The 24,699-nt window shown below is 41.9% G+C and overlaps 1 protein-coding gene across 2 annotated transcripts in view; it reads left to right on the plus strand.

Moving 5' to 3' along the window:
- Positions 1 to 24,699, plus strand: part of TJP2 (tight junction protein 2) — a 72,629-nt gene that overhangs the window by 19,272 nt on the left and 28,658 nt on the right. For both annotated transcript variants that reach the window (XM_028117361.2, XM_088019166.1), the window contains exons 2-5: positions 15,127 to 15,180; positions 18,007 to 18,131; positions 19,419 to 19,521; positions 20,885 to 21,518. In XM_028117361.2, the coding sequence (XP_027973162.1) occupies positions 15,127 to 15,180; positions 18,007 to 18,131; positions 19,419 to 19,521; positions 20,885 to 21,518 (916 nt within the window). The remainder of the gene's footprint in view (positions 1 to 15,126; positions 15,181 to 18,006; positions 18,132 to 19,418; positions 19,522 to 20,884; positions 21,519 to 24,699) is intronic.

The raw sequence follows: 24,699 nt of genomic DNA on the forward strand, positions 1-24,699 counted from the left end.
TTGGTAAAATACATATTCTTTTCAACAGGTCCAAGGTAGGGCTTTGGGATTCAGCATTTTTTTTAAGATTTTATTTATTTATGAGAGAGAGCGAGAGAGAGCACGAGAGGGGAGGGAGAGGGAGGAGTGGACTCTCCGCTCACATGGCACTTGATCCCAGGACCCCGGGATCAGGACCTGAGCCAAAGGCAGATGCTTAACTGACTGAGCCACCCAGGCGCCCCAGGATTCAGCATTTCTAATAAGCTCCCAAGTGTTAGCAATACAGTATCTAAACATGAGGTCTTTTAAGTTCCTGCATTTATTTCCCAATTCTGATAGAAAAGGCTTGTCTTTGAGGCTTCAGACTCTGTAAGGCTTACTGGCTTTCTGGGAATTAACCAGGGATATTGATATGTGGTGGAAGCATCGCGTCACTCTTCTGTGTGAGCCATCCTCTGATTGTGCCTTGGGTCTGGGAGGGACAGTTTATTCTGTATTTCATTAGGGCCAACCCTGCTATCAGGATTTAGCTGAGCACTCTAATAATTGGTTTTCTAACATGCCTTTTGACAAAGCAGTTTATAATTTTCTTTATCTTGGTACCTGTCATGGGGTGGTGGTTTGTATGTATGTATGTTTTTTTTTAAGTGAAGTTGTGTTTTAATGTTGTTATGTGCTTAGTCACATTCAAAATCATAGAGTAGACAGGCCTTTGTCCCTGTTGCCAAATGAGCACCTTCCTTTTTAGCTTATTAATGGTTTCTATGTAATTACAAATAAGGGTGGTCTGTTTAAATTACAATTATACTTCATAGCTCAGTGTATCAGAACTATGAACATAGAGGTCTGAAATGTAATTATCTGATTTTTTCCCCCTCATGTCTTATTAAAATTGGACTTGTGCAGATCTGGACTCAGATTGTGACCAGCCACCTACTAGTTGTGGAACTGTAAGTTCCTTAATATTTCTGGTTTTATATATATATATTTCTTTTAATTAAGGTTTTTTTTTTTTTTTTTTTAGAGCAGTTTAAGATTCACAGCAAAACTGAGGGGAAGGTACAGAGATTTCCCATATACCCCCTGCCCCTACACAGGGTAAAAGCCTTATATCATCAGTATTCCCCACCAGAGTGGTATGTTTGTTACAGTTGATGAACCTACACTGACACATCATTACCACCCGAAGTTCATAGTTTACGTTACAGTTCACTTCTGGTGTTGTACATTCTGTGGATTTGGACAAATGTATAATGACATGTACCTGTCATTATGGTATCATAAGAGTATTTTTACTGCTCTAAAAATAAACTCTGTGCTCTGCCTATTTTCTCTTCTTCCCGATAACCCTGACAACCACTGATCATTTTATTGTTTTCATAGTTTTCCTTTTCCAGAATGCCATATAGTTTGAATCAAACAGGATATCACCTTGTCAGATTGGCTTTTTTCACTTAGTAATATGCATTAAGTTTCTTCCATGTCTTTTCATGGCTTGAAAGCTCATTTCTTTTTAGTGCTCAGTAATATTCCATTGTCGAGATGCATCACATGTTTATTCATCCATTCACCTGAAGACATCTTGGTTGCTTCCAAGTTTTGGCAGTTCTCAATAAAGGTGCTGTAAACATCTGTTTTTGTTTGGACGTAAGTTTATAACTCCTTTGGGTAAATACGAAGGAGCACATCTGCTGGATTGTGTGATAAGAGTATGTTTCATTTTTTGTTTATTTTTTTAAAGATTTTATCTTTAGTAATCTCTCCACCCAACATGGAGCTCGAACTCAAAACCCCAAGATCAAGAGTCACAGGTGCCACCGATTGAGTCAGCCAGGCGCCAAGAGTATGTTTGGTTTTTAAGGAAACCGCCACACTGTCTTCCAGAGTGGCTGTACCGTTTTGCATTCTTGCCAGATCCTATTGCTCTACATCCGCACTGCATTTGGTGTTGTCATTGTTCCAGATTTTGGCACTTCTAATATGTGGAGTGGTATCTCTTTAATTTGCATATCCCTGATGACATATGATGTTAAACATCTTTTCATATACTTACTTGCTATCTTTGGATCTTTGGTGGGATGTCTGTTAAGGTCTTTGGTCTGTTTTTTAATCAGTTTTATTGTTGAGTTTTTCGTATATATTTGTCTGATAATCATTCTTTATTAGACATCTTTGCAAGTATTTTCTCCTACTAGTTTTTGGTTAGTCCCTTCATTGTCATTCACAGAGAGAAGTTTGTAATTTTAATGAAGTCCAACTTATCAATTCTTTGTTTCATGGCTCATCAGACCTTATATTTTCATAAGTAAAAAGGGAGGAATTGGGCTTTTGGACTGTTTAATGGTTAGCAGCCATTAAACACTTAGCACAGTGTCTGGCACTTTGTAATATTCAGTGAGTAATGATATGTTTTAGGTCCCCTGGTTTACACATGTGTTCACAGAGGTGAAGCCCTAAGGAATTTATACTTAGCTGGCCATTGAAAGAGCCAGAAATAGTCTGACCCGGTTCCCTTCCTGCACCCTCTCCTTCCCAAGTCACCAGGGTTCTACAGTCACTTGGAAGAGTTGGCTGAGCCAGGTTGACTGGACCCAGACCAACTACTTGGAAATGACTGTCAGGCTTGTCAGAGGGACTGGATCTATCACTGGTCTGGTGCCCAAGCACCAACACCATGGCTTCTTCTTCTTCTTCTTCTTTTTTTTTTTTTGACTGAAAGGCCAGGAACTGAAAGGCTCTATCGGTGTACAGGGAAAGAGGCAGCGTTCTTCAGTGGACAGGATACAGGCTTTGCAGCCACACTGACCTGGGTTAGAATCTGTCCTCTGCTACCTTTTACTTGTATGAACTTGAGCAGGTTACTTTACTTCTCTGACTTAAGTCTTCTTTTCTGTAAGATGAGTCTAATAATTATGATATTGCTAATAGCTAGAAATAATGGAGCATTTACAATGTGTCATGCACTACCCTGAGTTCTCTACATGCATTGTCTAATTAAATTCTCATAACAACCTTAGAAAGGTTTACAGTTGGGGAAACTGAGGCAAAGACAAGTTAATGTAATTTGCCTGAATTAAGTGGTGTGCAGTAGAGACCAGAATCTCCACTTTCTGATTATGGAATCCATTATGCATCCCTTTAAAAAAAAACAAAAAACTTCTTTTGAGATATAATTCACATACCATACAATAAAAGTGTACAATTCAGTAGTTTTTAATATATTCACAGAATTGTGCATCCACCACCATATTCATTTTAGAACATCTTTATCACCAAAAAATAACTCACACATCCCTTAGTTAAATCACCCCATTTCTCCCTGAATAGCTACTCCTAGGCAACCACCGATCTACTTTGGTCTCTGGATTTGCCTCTTCTGGACATTTTACATAAATGGAATCATATACAGTATTTGTCTTTTTGCATCTCTCTGACATCTTAAACTCTTTACAAGATTCATCTATGTCACACCGTGTATTGGGACTTCATTCCTTATTATGGCCGAACACTAGTCCGTTGTATGAATAGACCACATTTTGCTTACCCATTTATTGACTGGTAGTCATGTGGATTGTTTTCACTTTTTTGCTATTATCAATAATGCTGCTATGAACATTGATGTACAAGTTTTTGTGTGGACATATACTTCCAGTTCTCTTGGATTCCATGATATGTTCGTAACTATTAGACTGCGCTCTTCCAGGAGACAGAAAACAGGCAATTCTTATTTGGGAGGGATCTTGTTATATTGTTGCTGCAGGGCCTTTGGTGGGTACCTTTATTGAGAGCGCTAATTCTGTGATGAGCCCTGAGCAAGGCTTTTCCAAATGCTGCTTCTTTCGGTCCTTACAGAGTTTATAATAGGGGAGACATTGTGTGCCCTATTGTACAGATGAGGCACCTGAGCCTCACCAAGTGAGCTGCTCAAGGTCACAGAGCTTGTAGAATGTGTGGGGAGCTGAGCTTGGACCAGGTGTGTGTGATGGCCTACAAAGCTCTTACTTAACATTATATGGCTGCCATTTCCAGGGCTATATTTATGAAGACCCTGTCTCCCACTTGGAGGTTTGTTGGCCCGGATTTTATAGAGTGCTTTCCACAGGAGTTTGCTTCATTTCACCCTAAGAAGTAGACAAGGATACTCTTACTCCTTATTTGTATCAAGTGGCAACAGAATTCACTGTGTGCCTAAGGTCATGGGTGGGTTGGAGGGTCAGAGTCTTGGTTGTAAGTGTCTTCTTGGAGTCTAGGTTCATTGCTCTTTACATTTCAGCAGAGCTGCTTTCTAAACAACAGTTGGGTCCCCTAGCATACCATCATTGTCTCCCAATTCTTTCTGTCTTTTAATGCAGACTAAACTTTTCCCTTAGGTAAATAAAGGGTGATGGGGTTGAAAAAAAACCTCAGTAACTCTGGTACCTTTCAACAGTGGGCCTAGAATCTAATCATATGAATTCTGATGACCTTTCAGGAAGCCCTCTTGTAACTTGTGTATGTTACTTTTTTCCTAACTGTAAACATTGTACGGTGTGTGCTGTGAGCACGTTGTGCCCACGGTTTTCACTGTTGCCTGTGAGCACTTAGCCTCTGGAGCTGTGAAGTGAGGGTCAAGAGCTGTAGAATGTGTGGGGAGCTGAGCTTGGACCAGGTGTGTGGGATTGCCTTGTTATCCCATCAGAAAGTGAAATACTTGTGGAATAAACGTTGGACGATTTTTATTAGTAAACCAAAAATTACTTGAAGACTTGCTTAATTCACTGCTGACTAATTTACTGCTGTAAGAAAGGGTTTACTTTGAGAGACCACAGGCAAGTGGCCCAAAGCCAAGGATTTGGTTTATAATTTTAAAAATTAGTCATTTTAGGAAAAGAGACTGGAGCTCATTTTCTGCCTTCCCTGGGAAAAAGTGGTTCCTGCTTACTTCTTTGATAGGTGTCTTGAAATTGTGCCCAGCGATTGTGATTTTTACTAAATCCTTCACAACCATTAAAATAAGACCAATTTCGTGAGGCAGTAGAGGGGTATGCTCTTTGTAACTGCTATTACCTCATCACTCACCTTGCTCCAGCCCCACATGACCTTTTTTCTTCCTTGAACATAATGAGATTCTTTCTTACGTCAGGGTCTTTGTACCCTCTCCTTGGAGAACGGCTCCGATTTTTTTAGGATTAGTGCTTTCCAGTGTTACAGCCAATGGCACTTACTGCTCCTGCGATTATAATATATGTTTATTTGTTTATTATTGTTCCTTCTTCCCATTAAAATCCTTCCTGTGAGGGAAGGACTTGGCTTGTCTCCCACCAGCGTGGACAGTGAGGCTTTATCTTCATCTGCTGTGGCAGAAAGTAGCACTGAGCCGTTGTTACTGCTTACTGTCCTACTTCCTTACTGGACTGTGACTGCCTTGCACAGTGACTTTGGGTAATTTGCCTTTCAGGCCACAGGCCGCTGTTCAGGAAATGTTTCTCGAATATATGAATATGGAGGTTAGAAATCTTTGGGAAGGTAAATTGCTAAACTTGATCTTTTCTTTGAGGCAGCTGTTCTGCCACAAAATGTCCTTTTGATGCCCCCGGTAGGAACAACTTCTAGGGAAAGGCTGCAGTGGTGCCAATGGCCACTCTCTACACCACTGTCTTTTTCGGGGCCTTCGCTCTGTGCTGTTGTGTGCATCCTGCACAACTCTACCCTTGCCCCAATCCCGCTCATTCTTCAGACCTCATCTCAGTGTCACTTGCTTAGGGGAACCTCCCCCTGCCGGTCAGGTGCTGACTCTTGCCAAGCTTCCCGAGGGCAGTGACGTATCTCTAAATGCCATGCTTTTTATTTATCCATCCATCCATCCATTCATTCATTCATTCATTCATTCAGTAATCTCTGTGCCCAACGTGGGGCTCGATCTCACAACCCCAAGATTAAGAGTTGCATGCTCTTCAGGCGAGCCAGCCAGGTGACCCCCCAGTGCCGTATCTATATCATTTCATCCTCAGAGTCTAATAGGCTGCACTTGGTAAACATTTGCTGAGGGAATGAGTAAAGAATTAGCGATAGTGTATTTGCATCTCCATGTTCCACAGTGGCATCGTTCACCATAGCCAAGAGGTGAGAGTAACCCACGTGTTCATCCATGGATGACTGGATAAACAGAATGTTGAATACACATACAATGGAATATTATTCAGTCTTAAAAAGGAAGGAAATTCTGACACATGCTACAAGAATGAACATTGAAAATGTTATGCTAAGTATGCCCCACACAAAAAACCAAATACTGTAAGACTCCACTTATGTGCAATAGCTAGTAGTCGGATTGATAGGAACAGAAAGTATTATAATGGTAGTTACCAGGGGCTGGGAGGAGGGGGCAGTGGGGAGTTGTTTAACGGTGTAGCGTTTCTGTCTTCCAAGATGAGTCGTGGAGACTGGATGCACAACAATGTGAAGTACTTAACACTACTGAACTGTACACTTAGAAATGATTAAAATGGTAATTTTGTTATGCTTTTTTTTTTTTTTAGCACAATTAAAGGAATTAGGGCAGAAACTGTGACGTCTGGAAATCACTGTACAAGAATCTGGAATTCTTAAGTGGTAGGATGCCTGTGAATTCTGGGCAGTATGCATAAATTAGGGAAAGAAGTATTTATTTCCTCATCAGGGAAGCTCAAGTATTTTCGGGAAGACTGACAAGAGTCAAGGAGGGAATTGCTTGTGTCTGCCTTCCTTGCCTAGGTTCTTGTGCTTCTCTGCTCCAGGGGCCCAGTGAGCCAGTGAGCCCTGGGATGAGCCTGGCTGGTGTGTAGGGAGCTTGCCTCCATTTGCACAGCCCAGCTGAGTACTGGGCGTTGTACTTCCTGCCTTTCTCGGTGTTAATATTTGAAGCAAACTTTTATTCATTTCCTACCCTATTTTGCTGTTCTAATGCTTATGAAGAGCTTAAGGGAGAGACATGAACATTTTCGAGTGCCTCTTCAGCATGTGCCCTTTGTAGAGGGTATTTCATTTCAGGCTGATGGTGGCCCTCTGAAGTGTAAGTGGTATTCTCTCCATTTTGTGAAGAAGGAGACCCTTTATCCAAGGCCCCACAGCTAAGTGACAGAACAGAGACTGCACCCCAGATCTTCTGCCTTTATAGCTTTGTTTCTGCCTCTGCATCATGTTGTTTCCTCTGTGGTCTCCATCTCATGGTCCATATTTATCAAACGGTTCCGAGGGTGCACTCTTCACATTTACAAACTACGTGGTGTGAACCCTTGGTGTAACATATAGAGTAGTGGCAAGAATGATGACTGGATCCCCAAGACCATGCTTCTGAAATCCCAAACCCAACTTGAAACCCCAGACATCCCATAAAGTCTTTTCTAGATGTTCCAAAAACCTAAAATGTACTTTTCCACTCTCCCCCACCCCCACCATGGGTAAAAACAGAAACAGATGGTAAGGCTCTTTGTTACTCTTTTATCTGCTAAATTTACAGAAAGGTTAGGGAGAAGAGAAAACTCTGCTGAGTGAGCACTCTGTCCCCCAGTTAGCTCCAGGCTTCCTCCCGCCTGCAGACCTCTTTATCTCCAAGGATGTGAAACATCTTATCTTCAGGCCTTTAATTTCTGTGTAACATTTAGCAATTCCATTCCCACCTGAAACTTTCTAGCCAGTTTATACCTTTTCTGTATGTGTGTACGGGAGGGTCTGTATAAACAAACACTTCTCTAAATGTTCATTTCCAAAGTTTTGCTCCAAAATGTCCTATTTGCTTAATAATTTCTACTTTGATACTGAGTCACTCAGTATGTCTAACAGGAATATTTGCTCCGATTCTCTCGTTCCCTTCCCTTGCACGGGAGAGAGGGAGGGAAAGAAAGCTGTTCAAGTGGTATAAATCCTGACTGCTTTCTTATTTTCCTCACAAGTGGTGCTTTTCAAAGCGTTCCGGCATCCCTGCTGTATGGATGTGTCACTGTGCGAGATGACAACAGGATTTGCTGGGAATGTGGGCCACTATTGTATCTGTCTTACATAACCACGTGGAGTGATGGCAATGGGTGAGCAGCCTGGGGTGTAGGCAGTGGCCTGGCTGATTAATCTCCAGAGGCTATGAAGACTGCTCAGGTCCTCCAGAGGATGTGGATCCAGGCTGTTAAAAAGTTTGGGAGATTGAAAGGCCATGTGAGTCCCTCTGCAAGCTCCCCCCCCTTTTCTTTCCCAGCTTTTCTTTGTGTGAAATGGTTGGGGAGCAAAAGCTGTCTCACAGTGACTTCTTTCTCTTCGGATTTATTTGCGCTTCTGGAAGCTTTCAGTAACAAATTGTGACATGTAGCGTGTGGTCAGTGGTGGGTTTTAAAAATACTTGGCTTATTTTTAACAGACGTGTGAAACTGATAGCCTCTTATGGGACTTAGGAATCAAAGGCTGCTGTTTTCCATGTGTTGGGAGTCTGCAAGCACTGTGTTGCTTCCTGGGAATGACTTAATTTTACTGCCTCGTAGAAGATGTTTGAGTTTGGGAATTTCTTGTTTTGGGGTAAAACTTTTTGCTTCCTTGTTCTACAGAAATCTTTATTCTTATATCTAGGTTCCTAAAATATAGGAAACAGTTTCTCACATGTTCTTTTTTTCCTCTTAGAATCTGAACGGTAAGTACTACTGTAATATGTTTACTTTTATGGCTTGGGGTTTTTATCAGGCAGCTCCCTTAATGGGCTGAGTTTGAATAATCTTTAGCTTTAGCTATGGCCTCCTTCTCTGGGAAGCAGCAATTTGTGGACCAAAAGCCTAAAAGTTAGTTGCCTCTTGGGGGAGTAGAGGCAGTGAAGACTTTTGGTTATCTGCCTTCTGGTTGGTTTTTAACATGTTTATGTAAAATGTAGGATTTTACCTGTTTGGCCAAGATGTTTCGGAGGGAAAAAACAACTTGAGGACATTTTAAAAAGACAGATCAAATTTAACTATTTGTCTTTGTCCCTTTCTCTTCATTCTTTATGTAAATACCTTACTGTTAAATAGAGTTTATTTATTGTAGAAAATTAGCTCCCTTTAACTTTCCGTGATGTCTAGGAATGACTCATTATAATATCAAAGGAGTTATAATTAACACAATTTACATGAAAAGTGAAAGTAACGAGGGACTGGGGAGAAGCACACTGAAGATGCTCCTGGTGCATGGGGTGTTGACTGGGGTGGAAAGGAGACCAGGGAGTTGTGCACCCCACTGCTCCCCTAGAGCTAAATGATCTCTCCCTCGCCTGCCTTCCATGCATCTCTCAAATTATTACCACCACCCTCTTTCCCTTTTCCAGTCGAGTGATCACACTTTCTTCTGCTCTTTTACTTTGCAAAGTCTGGGCTTAAAAAATATTTGGTATAATGTCCCTGTCTAGGAATCGGGTACACCTTGATGTTAACTCATATGCCCCCCTCCCCTGTTTTTGGAACTTATAAAATGTTTAGGGCACATAAAGGAATTATGTGTCTAAATCACAGAGCTGAGTTATAAAACAAAACTCGTGACCTTGAGCCCATCATGCACACCATGGAGCCTCACCAAGATGGATACAAAATCCTTTCTCTGCCTCTTCCCCAGATCACTTCATCCTGAAGTTTGTGGTTTTCATTCCCTTGCTTTTTTTTTCTTCATAGTTTTACCACACACATACACATATGCATCCCTAAACAAAATTTCCTTAAGGAAAAAATTAGTTTTGTTTGCGCTTTATTGTGGTTAAAAACAAAACAAAACAAAACAAAAAACCAAACCCACAGAACATGAAACTTAGCATCTTAACTATTCTCTATTTTTTAATTTTTTTTATTTTTAAAGATTTATTTGAGAGAGAGCAAGAAAGAGAGAATACGAGTGGTGTGAGGGGCAGGGGGAGAAGCAGGCTCTCTGCTGAGCAGGAAGCCCCATGCGGGGCCCGACCCCGGGAGTCCAGGATGGTGACCTGAGCCTGAGCCAAAGACGACACTTAACCTACTGAGCCATCCAGGCGCCCCAGCATCTTAACTATTTTTGAGTGCACAGTGCAGTAGTGCTGAACATGTTCACATTGTGAAACACTGTTTGCTTTCTGAACTATATAAAAATGGTATCACGCTCTGCACATTCTTCTAGGATGTTTTTCACCCAACATTCTGTTTGAGTTGCATCTGTGTTGTGGTATGTGTGGCTCTAATTTTTCATTACAGTATATTGCATTTTAATAATATATTACAATTTATTTGTCTCTTCAGCTCTTGATAGGTATTTGGGTTGTTTCCAGGTTTTGGCTGTTGAGAATGTTGCTGCTGTGAATGCTCTTTGTGTGTATCCTCGTCACTTATTCATACATTCCCCTCGGGCCTCTGTCCCGGAGAGAAATCATTGCAGCATGGAGTATGTGTGTCTTTGACTCTGATACATGTGAGTCCTTCCTGGGGTCCTGTATGTAAAGCTCCTCAGAGCTAAACAGCAGCCTGCTGGCTTTCACACAGAGAGTGTCTGAATATTGATAGCATTTCTGGGATCTGGGCATAGCCCAGCACAGGTTGGGTGGGGCCCAAGCCCAGTGGCCCAGTTTGAGAGACATGAGCTGAAGCCCTCAGCTAAGCTGCTGTGCTGGCAGCCTGTCCCTGGGGGATATCCCCAGAGATGATGTTCTGAGGAATGTGTGACTGTGTGGGGTGCTCTTTGTTTTCCAAAAGGTATTTAGATAGATGAGGCAGGAAGACACTCAGTGATTTTCTTTTTGGGCACAACATGGTTTGTAAACACTCCATGGGCTTTGGTGTTTTTTAATTTGCCAGTGTATCAAAAGGGCCACAAATCACATGCTTGGAGCTTAGTAAACATTTTTGAATGAATGAATGAATGACTAAGTGAGCGAGTGAATGAAGGGTTTTCTCTCCGACCTTCATAAAAAGTCATAGTTCTGTGGGCCAGTAAGTACACGGTTATGGTATATATTAATAGCTTTCAAAAGAGCTATTAAAATGTATTTTTACTTCAGTTTCCTCACCTTTAAAAAAATAAGGTTTTAAATTAATCACTTACTGTAACAGAATATATATTCTTTTAATATTATGTTTAAGTAGTTAATAGTTTATGTCACAGCCCACTAACCCTAGGTAAGGAAGAAGCCACTTGTAATCTGATTAGTTCATACAAGTTGGTGAACTCTTTGGACACCTGGCAAGGTCTGATTGATAAATACTTAGTTCAGTCCTGTTGGGGTGGTAGTGATAGGAATAGGGGTTTAATTCTCTTTCTGATAAATCTAATTTAAATTACTCCTGTGGGCAAGGGTGCCTGGGTGGCTCAGTTGGTTAAGCGTCTGCCTGTGGCTCAGGTCTTGGGATGGAGCCCCACCTGGGCTCCCTGCTCAGCGGGGAGCTTGCATCTCCCTCTGCCTCTAACTCCCTCCCCGCCCCCCGACTCGGGTTCTCTCTCACTCGCTCAGCTCTCACTCAAATAAATAAATAAATAAATCTTAAAAAAAAAATTTACTCCTGTGGGCAGCATAGGAATACATAGATAGTATAATCTCATTATGGAGGAACAGTGAATTTCAAAAGCCAGGTTCATTCTACTTGGGAAACATTTAAAAAATAAAGTTTTGTAGCAACTCATTCATTTGGCTAAATGATAATTTTTTTTTAAGATTTTATTTATTTGACAGAGAAAGACAGAGCGAGAGAGGGAACACAAGCAGTGGGAGTGGGAGAGGGAGAGGGAGAAGCCAGCTTCCCGTGGAGCAGGGAGCCCGATGCGGGGCTCGATCCCAGGACCCTGGGGCCACGACCTGAGCCGAAGGCAGACGCTTAATGACTGAGCCACCCAGGCGCCCATTTATTTTTTTTTTAAACCACTAGTTTTTCTTAAATTATTTTAATTTGTGTATTAGTAAGGCCTTTTATTTATATAATTATATTTCTTTGTGTCCTTATGTTTTAGAAATTTCCTATTAAAAAACGTAGCTGGGGGTACCTGGGTGGCTCAGTCGGTTAGGCATCAGACTCTTGATTTCGGGTTAGGTCATGGTATCAGGGTCATGAGATTGAGCCTTGCCTTGGGTTCCACACTGGGCATGGAGCCTGCTTATGGTTCTCTCTCTCATTTTCCCTCTGCGCCCTCCCACCTGTTCACTCATACTCTCTCTAAAATAATTAAACAGCTGCACCTTCTTTGTTTTTAATCCATCCTTACAGTCTGCCTATATTTATTGTGATTACTTTTTTATATTCATCTATATTCTAGTTTATGTTTTATATTTGTGCTGTTTTTTCTAAATTTCCCCTTTTGCCTTTTTTGGATTGACTTTGGTTTTTTGTTTCATTTTTCCCTCTGCTATGTTGGAAGTTATGTACTTACTATAAGTATTCCTATAGTGGTTACCACAGAAAACTTAAGTAGATTTAACTCAGTGAAGTTCAGAATTAATTAGTTTAATTCTGCTCCTGAATAAAACATTTAGAATAATCTAATTATGTTAAAGTCTTCTGGATTTACATGCAATGTTGCCCAGTGCTTTGGTTCTATCTTGTTTAACCCTAAAAAATTACACATTATTATTACAGTTGAATATAGCCAGTATGTTCAGGTTTACTCACATTCCTTCTTGCATCTTGGGCCTTACTTCTGGTATTATTTTCCTTTTTTCTGAAATATCCTTTGGAAATTGTTTTATTGCTGGTCTAGGGTAGTAATCTCTCCCAATTTTTATTTTTTAAAACATGTCTTTTCTGTCCTTTTTAAATTAACATGTATTGTTTTTAAAAATATTATTCTATTGATTTGGGGCTTCCATCATTGCTGTTTAGAAGTCTGCTGTTAGGGGCACCTGGGTGGCTCAGTTGGTTAAGCGTCTGCCTTCAGCTCAGGTCATGATCAGGGATTGAGTCCTGCATCAGGCTCCCTGCTCACAGGGATTTGTATTTCCCTGATGCCAAGTGATGTTGAGCATCTCTTCATGTGTCTGTTGGCCATTTGTACATCTTCTTTGGAGAAATGTCTTCTGCCCGTTTCTTGATTGGATTATTTGTTCTTTGAGTGTTGAGTTTGATAAGTCCTTTATAGATTTTGGATACTAGCCCTTTATCTGATAAGACATTTGCAAATACCTTCTCCCATTCTGTCAGTTGTCTTTTGGTTTTGTCGACTGTTTCCTTTGCTGTGCAAAAAAGCTTTTTATCTTGATGAAATCGCAGTAGTTTATTTTGCCCTTGTTTCCTTTCCCTTTGGAGATGTGTCTAGCAAGAAGTTGCTGCGGCCGAGGTCACAGAGGTTGCTTCCTGTGTTCTCCTTTAGGATTTTGATGGATTCCTGTCTCACATTTACGTCTTTCAGTCATTTTGAGTCTATTTTTGTGTATGGTGTAAGGAAATGGTTCAGTTTCTTCCTTCTGCATGTGACTGCCCAATTTTCCCAACACTATTGTTGAAGAGACTCTCTTTTTTCCATTGGATATTCTTTCCTGCTTTGCCGAAGATTAATTGACCACAGAGTTGAGGGTACATTTCTGGGTTCTCTCTTCTGTTCCATTGATCTGTGTGTCTAAATTTTTTTTTTTTAAGATTTTATTTATTTGAGAGAGAGAGAAGCAGACTCCCTGAGTCGGGAGCCCAAGTGGGGCTCAATCCCAGGACCCCAAGATCATGACCTGAGCCGAAGGTAGATACTTAACTGACAGCGACACCCTGTCCCCTTTTAATTTCTTATGATAAACTTCATATTGTACCTACTTCTCTGAGTCTGTGACTGATATTTCCAATATTTATAGTCTTTGACTCTGAGGTTTTCTGTTTCTTTCAACTCTCATTCATAATAACTTGTTATGTGTGTATGCATTCAAATTGTGAACTCATGTTCCTCAGATACTTACCTGGGGGATTCTCTGAAACCTGTGTTTTAGTATGTTCCTTGGAGAGAATTTGCATTTGCCTCTCTGTACCTGTGTGGCACTACCATGCAGAACCACTTTGAGTGTGTTTTGAGGAGGTATAGTTGTGTCTGTAATATGAATTGTAGTCCCAAACTTGCGTGAGTATAGGTCTTTTGATAGGAATGCTCCAGAGAGATATTTTTAGTTATTTCCACTCTGCTCAGAGTCGAGGATGAGTTAGGCGTGTGTCCCTGCCATCTCCATCAGCCTAATGGTATTTTTTCCCCCACTACATCCAGTCCGATTTAATCTCCACCCTGTTTGGATCCTACATTTTCTCTCTCTTCCCAGCCTCCTGTTCAAATGTCTGCTTCAATGCTGGTTTATCTCTCTGGCTTTGAGCTTTCTTGGTATTTCTAGCCTTTAAGGATTTCTCCCCAAAGGCAGCCTGCATTTAATGGATTATTATTAGTATTTTTAAACTGATAGCTACCAATTTCAGGCCTTTCTAGGCATGTATTTTGGAATATTGTCAGAAACTGAAGCCTCCATTGATTTATGCAGGCATTTTCATCTTTCACGTCCAGCAGTACTGATGGAGAAGAGGTTACCCAACTGGGGACTCTCTGAGAAGGCCAGGGATTCCTTTAGACATAAAAATGTGTAAAATTTGCCTTAGAGATCACCCTTGACAGGAAGGGAGGGAGCAGTGATTTAAAAAAAAAAAAAAAAAAAAAAAAAAAAAAAAATCTGTTTGAAACTCTAGATTTCAGGGCGCCTGGGTGGCATAGTGCGTTAAGTGTCCAACTCTTGGTTTCAGCTCAGGTCACGATCTTGAGGTCATGAGATTGAGCCCCGATTCAGGCTCTGCGCTCAGCAGTCTGCTTGGGATTCTCTCTGTCTCTCCCCATGCCTCTGTATGCTGGCTCTCTCGCTCAAGTAAAGGAAGGAAGGAAAGGAAGGAAGGAAGGAAGGAAGGAAACTCTAGATTTCTTTTTTGAGGGATTTTATAATGATTGTTTTGGCATGATGATAGTAAAAAAGCCCAACACTTAATATTTATATATCTCTTATGTATTTCACTAATTTTCTAGTATTGTTAAGACTGCCATTTGATTGAAGGAGTGTTTGAAAATCGGTAATACAATGTTCCTTAAAAATACCAACTCTTTTTGGTTTGTAGAATGTATGAACTGGACTTTATATTGAGACATTTTACTTGATAGCTTTATTTCTAGCATTGAAATGTTTGTGGTTTTAATCAAATTGGTCTTACTGTTTTAAAACAGGCTCCAGGCATGGAAGAACTGATATGGGAACAGTACACTGTGACCCTACAAAAGGTGAGTGCGGTACAGTTCATATACGCTACAATTACGTCCTTACATTTACAGGTCATGGGTCTTACTCATTTTTGCCCAAACAGAGTTATTCCCCCTTAAGGTGGATGATGCATTGTAGCTTGCAATAATTACTGCATTATCAAAGATTTGCATGTTATTTATATTTTTTGGTTAAGGTCTGTATAATAGAAAATTATAGAGGTTATTTAGTGTATTCACTTATCTCTAAACAGAATAGGCTGTGAAAAAAGAGAAAAGGAGGGGAGAAATGGAAATAACTCGTACTGTTTAAGGATGTTGAGGTAACTTCTACAACTTCTATAACTTTTTTTTAAAAGATTTTTATTCATTTATTTGACAGAGAGCACACACAAGCAGGGCAAGCGGCAGGGAGAGGAGAAGCAGGCTCCCCACTGAGCAGGGAGCCTGATGCGGGGCTCGATCCCCAGGACCCTGGGATCACGACCTGAGCCAGAGGCAGACACTTAACTGACTGAGCCACCCAGGCACCCCAATTTTTTTTTTTAAAGATTTTATTTATTCATTTGCGAGAGAGACAGAAAGAGAGCACGAGCAGGGGGGAGAGGGAGAGGGGGAGGGAGAAGCAGGCTCCCTACTGAGCAGAGAGCCTGATGCGGGTTCGATCCCAGGATTCCAGGATCATGAGCTGAACTGAAGGCAGCCACTTAACCAACTGAGCCACCCAGGCGCCCCAGGTACCCGAGCTTTGATAATTTTAATTGTAACATATGAAGTCCAAACTAAATTTTGAAACATTGGTTTAGCAGTCAGGAGACATGGTGTATTCCTTGTCCCACTCACGATTATATTAAGAGGTGCTGAGTTAATTAGATTTAAAAAAATCTTCCCCTCTTGCCCATGGTATTGAAAATAGAAGTAGTACCAGATACAAATGTATTTCACTTAATTTTTAAAGTTATTTCACAGGTATTGCTCCTCTTGATTAAATGAGGTAATACAAACAGCTTCTAGTACATGGAGTCCAGCACATAATGGTTGCTTAATATATGTTCTTTTCCTTTTTATTCTTATGACAGCAGAGTTTGAGGTAGGCACGACAGGTGTTAGCCCCACTGGAGATAAGCACAGCCACGGAGAGTCTGTATGTGATCTGTGTGCAGCTGGGCTGACCTGAACAGTCCCAGGGTCTTATTCCTTCAGCTGCCCGGTCAGCATCTCTGTGACTTTTGTGGGCTCCGCTGGGATCTTGGTCCTGCTCTGAATCCCTCCAGGCTCTGGATTCTAAAGTTCCTCAGAGAGAGTTTTCCTTTGACCCATAGAACTGTGAACTTTTCAAACCCTGACTTCGGTGAAAAGTTAGTTCCTGTATAAATGAATTAAATTAATCCTGGCAGAAAAAAACCCAGATCAGTGCTTAGGTGCTGAAACTTCTGGAGCAGTGACATAACACGATTTCTGCTGGTGAGTGGTTCCCCCCTGAGTCTTAATTTTCAACTGTAGTCCTCTTCTGACTCTTTTCTATACCCTGCCTCCAGCATTTCACATACCCCTTGAGTGGCAAAGATGAGCGACATTTTAGGTCTAGTATAGAGGATGGAGCTACCTATGTATAAACTAGCCACCTAGGTGATAGTGCTGCCCCATCCAAAGCCATGTAATTAAGGGACAATCGGCTAGCCTGTTTGGTGTTGCTAACTGTTGGTCTCCAGTTGGCACAGTGGGTCCCATGTGGGAAGTCTTCCATGGAGGCGGCGGGGCAGAGACATGGACTTTCTTTTATTCTCTGAGTACGTATCTGTAGTTATAATCACATATAGCCATATCATCTGGATGAAACCTTGGGAGCTTAGCTTTATTAAAGGTTTTATTTTTAAATAATCCCTACACCCAACACATGGGGCTCGAACTCACAACCCCGAGATCAAGATTCACATGCTCCACCAACTGAGCCAGCCAGGTGCCCCGGGAGCTTAGCTTTTTTAAATACTGAAATGAATTAGGGTTATGTATTATCTGGGTTCACTGTTTTACATTTCTAGACCAATCATGATGTAATTAATCTGTATTTCTGTCTTATATGCATGCAGGAAGGAGTTTAATGCTTTGCTCTCTCATAAGGTTTTTTAAATATTTTATTTATTTATTTGAGAGAGAGAGAGAGAGAGAGAGAGAGAGAGAGAGAGAGCATGAGAGGGAGGAGGGTCAGAGGGAGAAGCAGACTCCCTGCTCAGCAGGGAACCCGATGTGGGACTGGATCCCGGGACTCCAGGATCATGACCTGAGCCGAAGGCAGTCGCTTAACCAGCTGTCTCTCATAAGGTCTTAAAACTATGTTTATCTTCAGATTTTATGTTTAAAGTCCATTTACTTTTTTTTTTGTCACCCTATGTTAAAATGAAACCACCAGTTCGCCTAACTTGAAAGTTAAAGGTATACTTTAAAAATAGGGTTTTAGCACAGATGCAGTTGTGACTGAAGCTGTTGCAGCCCAGGCCAGGATATGAGAACAGGTATGACTGGCGGTTTGAATAGCACATCCCGGTTTGGACAGAAGATGTTATTTCCCACCCCCTGCCAGCTTCTACTGAGACCTCCAGTCTATGCTATCAGTCTTCTATGGCTTTTCACAAGACTGTTTCTTTTAGATAAGGAATTTCCCTTTATAAACCTGTCAGCTAACCATGATGGCTTTATTTTGTTTCTTGTTTCTGGAAGCCCTCTGTTCCTGAGCTGTCTCTGGTTATTGGTTTGACCTTTATTTTATTGAGTGCTTGTAATAAATCCTGAAAGCCACTTACGGAAGGACTTTTATTTTTTAATTTTTCTCTTAACTCCAATGAACAGGATTCCAAAAGAGGATTTGGAATTGCAGTGTCTGGAGGCAGAGACAACCCCCACTTTGAAAATGGAGAAACGTCAATTGTCATTTCTGATGTGCTCCCGGGTGGGCCCGCTGATGGGCTGCTTCAGTGAGTGTCCTTGTGCCCCAGCCCAGCCCCTGCCCGCCCCACTGGTTGGTTCTAGACAGGGTGCTTGGGGGGGCGGTGCACTTAAAAAAAAAAAGAGCTTTTATATAAACAGACGTTTGATGGGAGGATGGGGTAACTGGGTGAAGAACATTAGGGAGGGCCCGTGATGTAATAAGCACTGGGTGTTATATAAGACTGATGAATCACTGAACTCTCTACCTCTGAAACTAATAATACACTATTAATTGAATTTAAATTAAAAAAATCATTTTAAAAAAAGGTAAGTTTTTAAGTAAGAATTGAGACCGTAACACACCATGTTTTAACAATCCCCAAACCTTTGGAAACATCCAAACTTTGGAGGGAGGAGAACAGTCATTTCCACAGGGAAATAGTTGTAACTATCACAGCTATCATTCATTTCTGAATGTGAAGTACAAAATCAGCATGTTTTCCCCTTATCCCCAACACGTTATATTTATTTTACCTTATATTCATTCAGAATTTAATGAGGATACTTTGGCTTAATGATGATCTGATATGTAAGAAGAATGTGGAAATTGGGAAAATTTAGTACATGAAAACACAGATTTTCCAATTTCCACCCTTCTGGTCTGAGGAGATTATGCCATTTTAAAAGATGCATATCTGAGTTCCCTTGGGATAATTTCTCAGGGCAGAATCTAAAATTAATTATATGACTGCCTTGGCCAGAGAGCTTAAAAGTTTAGGTTCTGTTGGCATTTCATGTCTGTATGGTCATTTCTGAGTCAGCAGTCTTTCATACAGAGGGCAGTGTAGAATTAAAAAATATTTGGGATGAGATAAGTAAGGTTTTAATGACTTCAAAATTTCTTTAATAATCTGAGGCCAACTCCTGATCTCTTCCCCTCCCCTTAAAAACACAGGTGGGTATCAACCTGCTTTGGGGGCTATTTATAGACTTCCTGAAGCCCACCATGCACCTTGTGTGGGCAGGGAGGGCCTGATGCAGAAGTTCCTTTTGTGCCTAGATCTTGCCACTGCTCAGTGCCTCCTGGAAGAACCCTTTGGTGTGGGTCATCCCCCGCCGGTTTCCAGTAGACAGTGTCAGAAGTGGGCTGAGCCTCTCATAGGTTCCTTCCTAAGAAGGGCTTACAGTGAATTGACTGATTTAGACTCAGGAGTCATGACACTGAATCTTTTAAGCATTTGGGTCAATTTGCTTCTTCTGTGTGTTCCTAAATAAACAATTTACAGTGAATAGATGGGAGTATTTCACATCTTGTTTTTATTTTTTGTTTGCAGAGAAAATGACAGGGTGGTCATGGTTAATGGCACCCCCATGGAGGATGTGCTTCATTCATTTGCTGTTCAGCAGCTGAGAAAAAGTGGGAAGATCGCTGCCATTGTAAGCTCTGGGTTTGCTTTCAGCTTGCCTCAACAGCATCTTGTTTCAATGCTCAGAAGAAAATTACCACTTGCTTTTAAGCACTTGACAGAATTATATAATTTAGGGGCTGCTAATTTCTTGTTTCCTCTACTTCGGGGTGACGTTATGAATGATACTAAGATGTAAGTAATCTCTCCCTGCGTTTTCCTCATCCTTCTCCTAACTTTCAGTGATTCTCTTATCTCAGGAACCGGGCTAGACAATCAGAGGATTAACTAGATTGAGAACACTTGTAAAACAGCATTAATATAGAAAGTAAATTTCAGCTCAAAAACCCATTTGTAAAGGCCCAAACAAGATCTGTCATGTCTCAGTGAACTAAACTGTCTTAGGAGATATTGGCAGTCTGTAGCATTCATTCAATTATTTGCTCACTCATTCATTCAGCAAACACTGGTTGAGAATCAGCTATGAGCCAGAGCTTGGAGCAGGGAATGCTTACTCCAGCCAGGCAAATGGACACATGCAGCAAAAATTGGAATACAGTATGTTTTAAAGGCAGTGCTAGGGAGATGTACCGGGTATGTGGTATTTTTTTTTTCAACTGTATATTATGAAATTTTCAAACAAAAAGTTCAAAGATTAGTGTAATAAACAATATATCTTGTACAGTTGTACAGTGTTAATATTCTACCATCTTCACCTGATTTTTCTATGTATACATATTTCTGGTGAACCATTTGAAAGAAAGTTGCAGAGAGGACAGTGTCAATCCTATTTACTTTAGCATACATGTCCTAAATAAGGACATTCTTCTACATAACTATAACACTATCATCCATTCTAAGGACATTAATAGTGATGTTAAAGTATCATCTAATATCCAGTCCAAAATCCCAAGACATGTTTGAGAAAAGACTTTTCTTCCCCATCCAGGATCCAGTCAGAGCTCAATCACAGCTCAATCACTGCACTGGGTCCTTATCTCTTTAGTGCCTTTTTAATCTAGAAGGGTCCTTCTTTCTCCTTGCCTTCCCACGTGCGCAGCCACCCCCCCCCCATTAATGACATTGACTTTTGGATGAATCTGGGCAGTTGTATCTAGAATGTCTCAATTTCTGGACTTTTATAACTTAGTGATTTAAAGTTCCTTGATGCTATTCATACTCTTGAGTAGAAGCAGATTTTCCGAGGCACTGTGTTCAGAGTTAATACTCATTGCCTTATACTCAACCCTGTGTGGTATTTTTTTTACCCGAGGAACCAGAGGCTTAGTGAGTCGAGGGGGACAGAGATTTACTGAAAAGAGAACCAGGGCTGGGCTCTTAACCACTCTATTTAATTGTCATTGTCCTGCATTCCCACTGTGTTTGGGTGACAGGTGGTCAAGAGGCCGCGGAAGGTCCAGCTGGCCCCACCCCAGGGCAGCCCACCTGTTGATGAGGATGACCGTGCTTTTGAGGTGATGGACGAGTTCGACGGCCGAAGTGCCCGCAGCGGGTACAGCGAGAGGAGCGGGCGCGGCAGCCACGGTGGGCGCAGCCACAGCTGGGCGGACAGTCCCGAGAGGGGGCGTCCCCACGAGCGGGCGCGGAGCCGAGAGCGCGAGCGCAGCCGCGGCCGGAGCCTGGAGCGCGGTTTGGACGCCGACGGCTACGGGCGGGCCCGGGAGCACAGCCGCGGCCGGAGCCTGGAGCGGGGCCTGGACCACGACGAGTGCGGGCGGGCCCGAGAGCGCAGCCGCGGCCGGAGCACTGACCGGGCCTATGACCAGTATGACCAGGCCTACGACCGGGGCTATGACGGCGCCTACGACCGCACCTACAGCCCAGAGGCGGACTACGGCCACAGGGCCCAGCCCGATGCCCGGTACTCTGCGCCCCGGAGCCGCAGCCGTGAGCACTTGCACTCCCGCAGCCCCAGCCCTGAGCTGAGGCGGCGGCTGGACCACGCAGGCCCCCCCGACTCGGACAGGCCCATCGGGGTCCTTCTGATGAAAAGCAAAGCGAATGAAGGTGGGCATCTCGATGAAGAAAAGCACTATTACAACAGCTAACTTCTTACGTGGCACTTACTGTGTGCCAAGCACTGACCCAAATGCTTGCACTGATTGGCTCATTTCTTCCTCATGACCACCATGTGGGAGTTTCTTATATCATTACATAGACGAGGAAAGTGAGGCACAGAAAAGTTCATTAAGTTGCGCAAAGCTGTCATTACTGGCAGAACCAGACTGCAGAAAGGTGGCTTTAAACTCCTAGGCCAGGGGTTCTCTACCTTGCTGTAAATGCAGATTCTCAGGCCCCAGCTCAGCCCCACAGAATCAGAAACACTGAGGAGAGCCCTTGGAGTCTGTGTGTTAGCAAGCTCTCCTGGTGAGCCTGGTGTAGCTAAGTGGTAAAACCACGGGAGTGGATAGGACTCTAGCTGATCTTGAGTTTTTGCTCTATGTCAGGCCTGTGCTGAATAAATACTCTTACTCCTCACCAGAAGCCTGTGTGGTAGGTAGGAGACTTCATTCCTGTTGTACAGTGGGGAGGACCATGGTGCAGAGAGGTTTTGGCCCACAGATGAGGTGGGCCCTATCCCAGGCTGCCTGTCCCACACTGCATTCCTTGGAGCACTTGCACACCCTTCATTTCATCCAGAATTCACTAAAGCCCCATGTGGCAGCTAGAGAAGCCAGCAGTACCTGTAGTTTAGGTGACAATCTGAAACTCTGAGAAGGGAAGTGACTTGCCCACATCTTGAAGCCAGTAAGTACGTGGTGGAGCCAGAAGTTGAACTCCATCTCCTGGAAGTAGGTATCAGAAAAAAGTAGGTGAATGAACAGGGCTTTAGAACCAGTGCAGGGATGCTCCTTGCATCACTTCTTGGTTCTGACTTTTTAAATTACTTGCAACATATCTTTTCTCTCCTTTTGTTCTCTAATTCTCCTTCCAAGAGGAAAAGAGATGAAGAGCACCCCAGAAGGCAAAGGGAACTTCTTGCCCTTTAGGTTGGGAATTTGCATTTCAAATGGCCTGAGGAAAGGGTTTGTTTTGTTTTTACTTCTAATGGAACACAAAGTCAAGTTATAGAACTAGGTGTCCATTACAATACCTGAAGAATAACACAGGGTTGTGAGTAACGGTGCGCAGAGGCCAGTCCCAGAAAACAAAGAAATAGAGGTTGCACTATCTGTGAGTAATATGCATCTTAGGAGGTTTAAGGATTCTATAGAATCCTTCTATCTATAGAATGACATACTAATTCATCAGCTCCCAAGAACTGTACAGTAGCAACAGCTCTGCTCCCAGACTGAAAGGTGGACTGTAGAGAAATTTTGGGAATGACTTGGCATGAGACCTCTTTCAGAGAGGCCTGATGCACATTCTATAGGACTGGTACCCCAGGTTTTTGAGTTACCCAAGGCAATGCTTTTCAAACTTCTCCTCCTCCCCTTTCTCTTCCTCGCCTCCTCCCCCTTTCCCTTCTTCCTTTCTCCTCTCCTTCCACCACAGAAGACCCACATCTTGCAAACAATCATGGATGCACCTCTGTATCAAAAACTTGAACAAGCCTTTCATGGAATAGTACTTACTCTCTGTGATGCATTCTGAGAGGTTCCATTACATGAAATTTTTAAAATGCTGTTCGTAACTAAACTGATTTCAAGACTCACTAATGAGTTGTAACCCAAAATTTGAAAAAATCTTGTCTGTTTTAAGAGATTGCCCAAGTCATGCCTGGTCTTAGGAATATTACCAAGGATAAAAGGGGCTTATGCCTTTGCTGCGATAGCATTTTACTCCTCCTAGGTCATTTTGTTATTTAAACTTGGAATTCATTGGGAAAAAAAAAGTTCCATTTTTTTTTTAAAGCTATTTTGCCACCGTTTGCTAGGATTCACAATAATTTAGCTATCACAGGCTAGGGCTGCACAAAAATTAAAGAAATCCAGCAGTAGGCAAGACCTATATTTAAGAAAAATATGATCCATTTATATGGCCTGCTGTTACATTTCATGGGCACCAGATAGCTTTGCTGGTAAATATCTTAGAAACTGGTCAACTTATTTTTTCTCCATTTAAGAGATGCCCCAAATAAACCAAAATAACCTATCTGCAACTGTACAGTAAGACTGCAGCTTTTAAGAGGATAGAGGAATTGTTGATACATGAGAAAGAAGTCATCATTCAAGCTGTCTCAGCCTTCTGTTCTGGGCTGTGAGGCTGTTTAACTAGTAGGGAATTGTCATCCATGAAGAAGATGCTGTTTTACCCTTCATTATTCTTTCTTGTCAGCTTCCTAAAGGGGTGGGGGTGGACCTCAACACTTTTAATCGTTGTAGTAAGATCTGATGCTTACTGTAAAGCACTTGAAATTTATCTCAGAGAACTGGTGGTCGCCAGAGGGGAGGTGGGTGAGGGGATGGGTGAAATAGATGAAGGGGATCACTTACTGTGATGAGCACTGACTCATGTATAAAATTGTTGAATCAGGGGCACCTGGGTGGCTCAGTAGGTTGAGCTTCCTTCCGACTCTTGGTTTCGGCTTAGGTCATGATTTCGCAGTTGTGGGATTGGGCCCCGTGTTGGGCTCTGTGCTCAGCTCAGAGTCTCCTTCAGATTCTCTCTCCCTATCTCTCCTGCTCACTCTCTCTCTCAAATAAATTAATAAAAATAGAATCTTTAAATTGTGGTATCATTGGGGCGCCTGGGTGGCTCAGTTAAGCGACTGCCTTCAGCTCAGGTCATGATCCCAGGGTCCTGGGATCAAGCCCCACATCGGGCTCCCTGCTCAGCGGGGAGCCTGCTTCTCCCTCTGCCTCCCCTGCTTGTGCTCGTTCTCTCTCTCTCTCTCGCCCTCAAATAAATCTTTCAAAAAAATAGTTTTATCATAATATTGTATACCTGAAACTAATATAACATTGTATGTTAATTATACTTGAATAAAAATGTATCTTTAAATCTACTTCATAACTTTTCTAAATGGTAGAAAGTTACTTTGTTTTGGAATTACAGGATTTTGAGTCCAGAACAATAATAATAAAATTTGAATGTGCCTCTTTTAAAACCTGCTAGGTTGTGGTAGCTTCCTAAAATAACCAAAATTTATGCTTCTTAGATATTTTTACAAGTTTCATAAGTAAAATCAGAAGAGTCTGAATAGTATTTAAAATACTTTTAAATATGCATACTTAGTAAAATACAA

The sequence above is a fragment of the Eumetopias jubatus genome, unplaced genomic scaffold, assembly GCF_037043125.1.
Source record: "Eumetopias jubatus isolate StellerSeaLion01/CBP00866 unplaced genomic scaffold, mEumJub1_p1.0 scaffold_15, whole genome shotgun sequence".
Classification (NCBI taxonomy): Eukaryota; Metazoa; Chordata; class Mammalia; order Carnivora; family Otariidae; genus Eumetopias; species Eumetopias jubatus.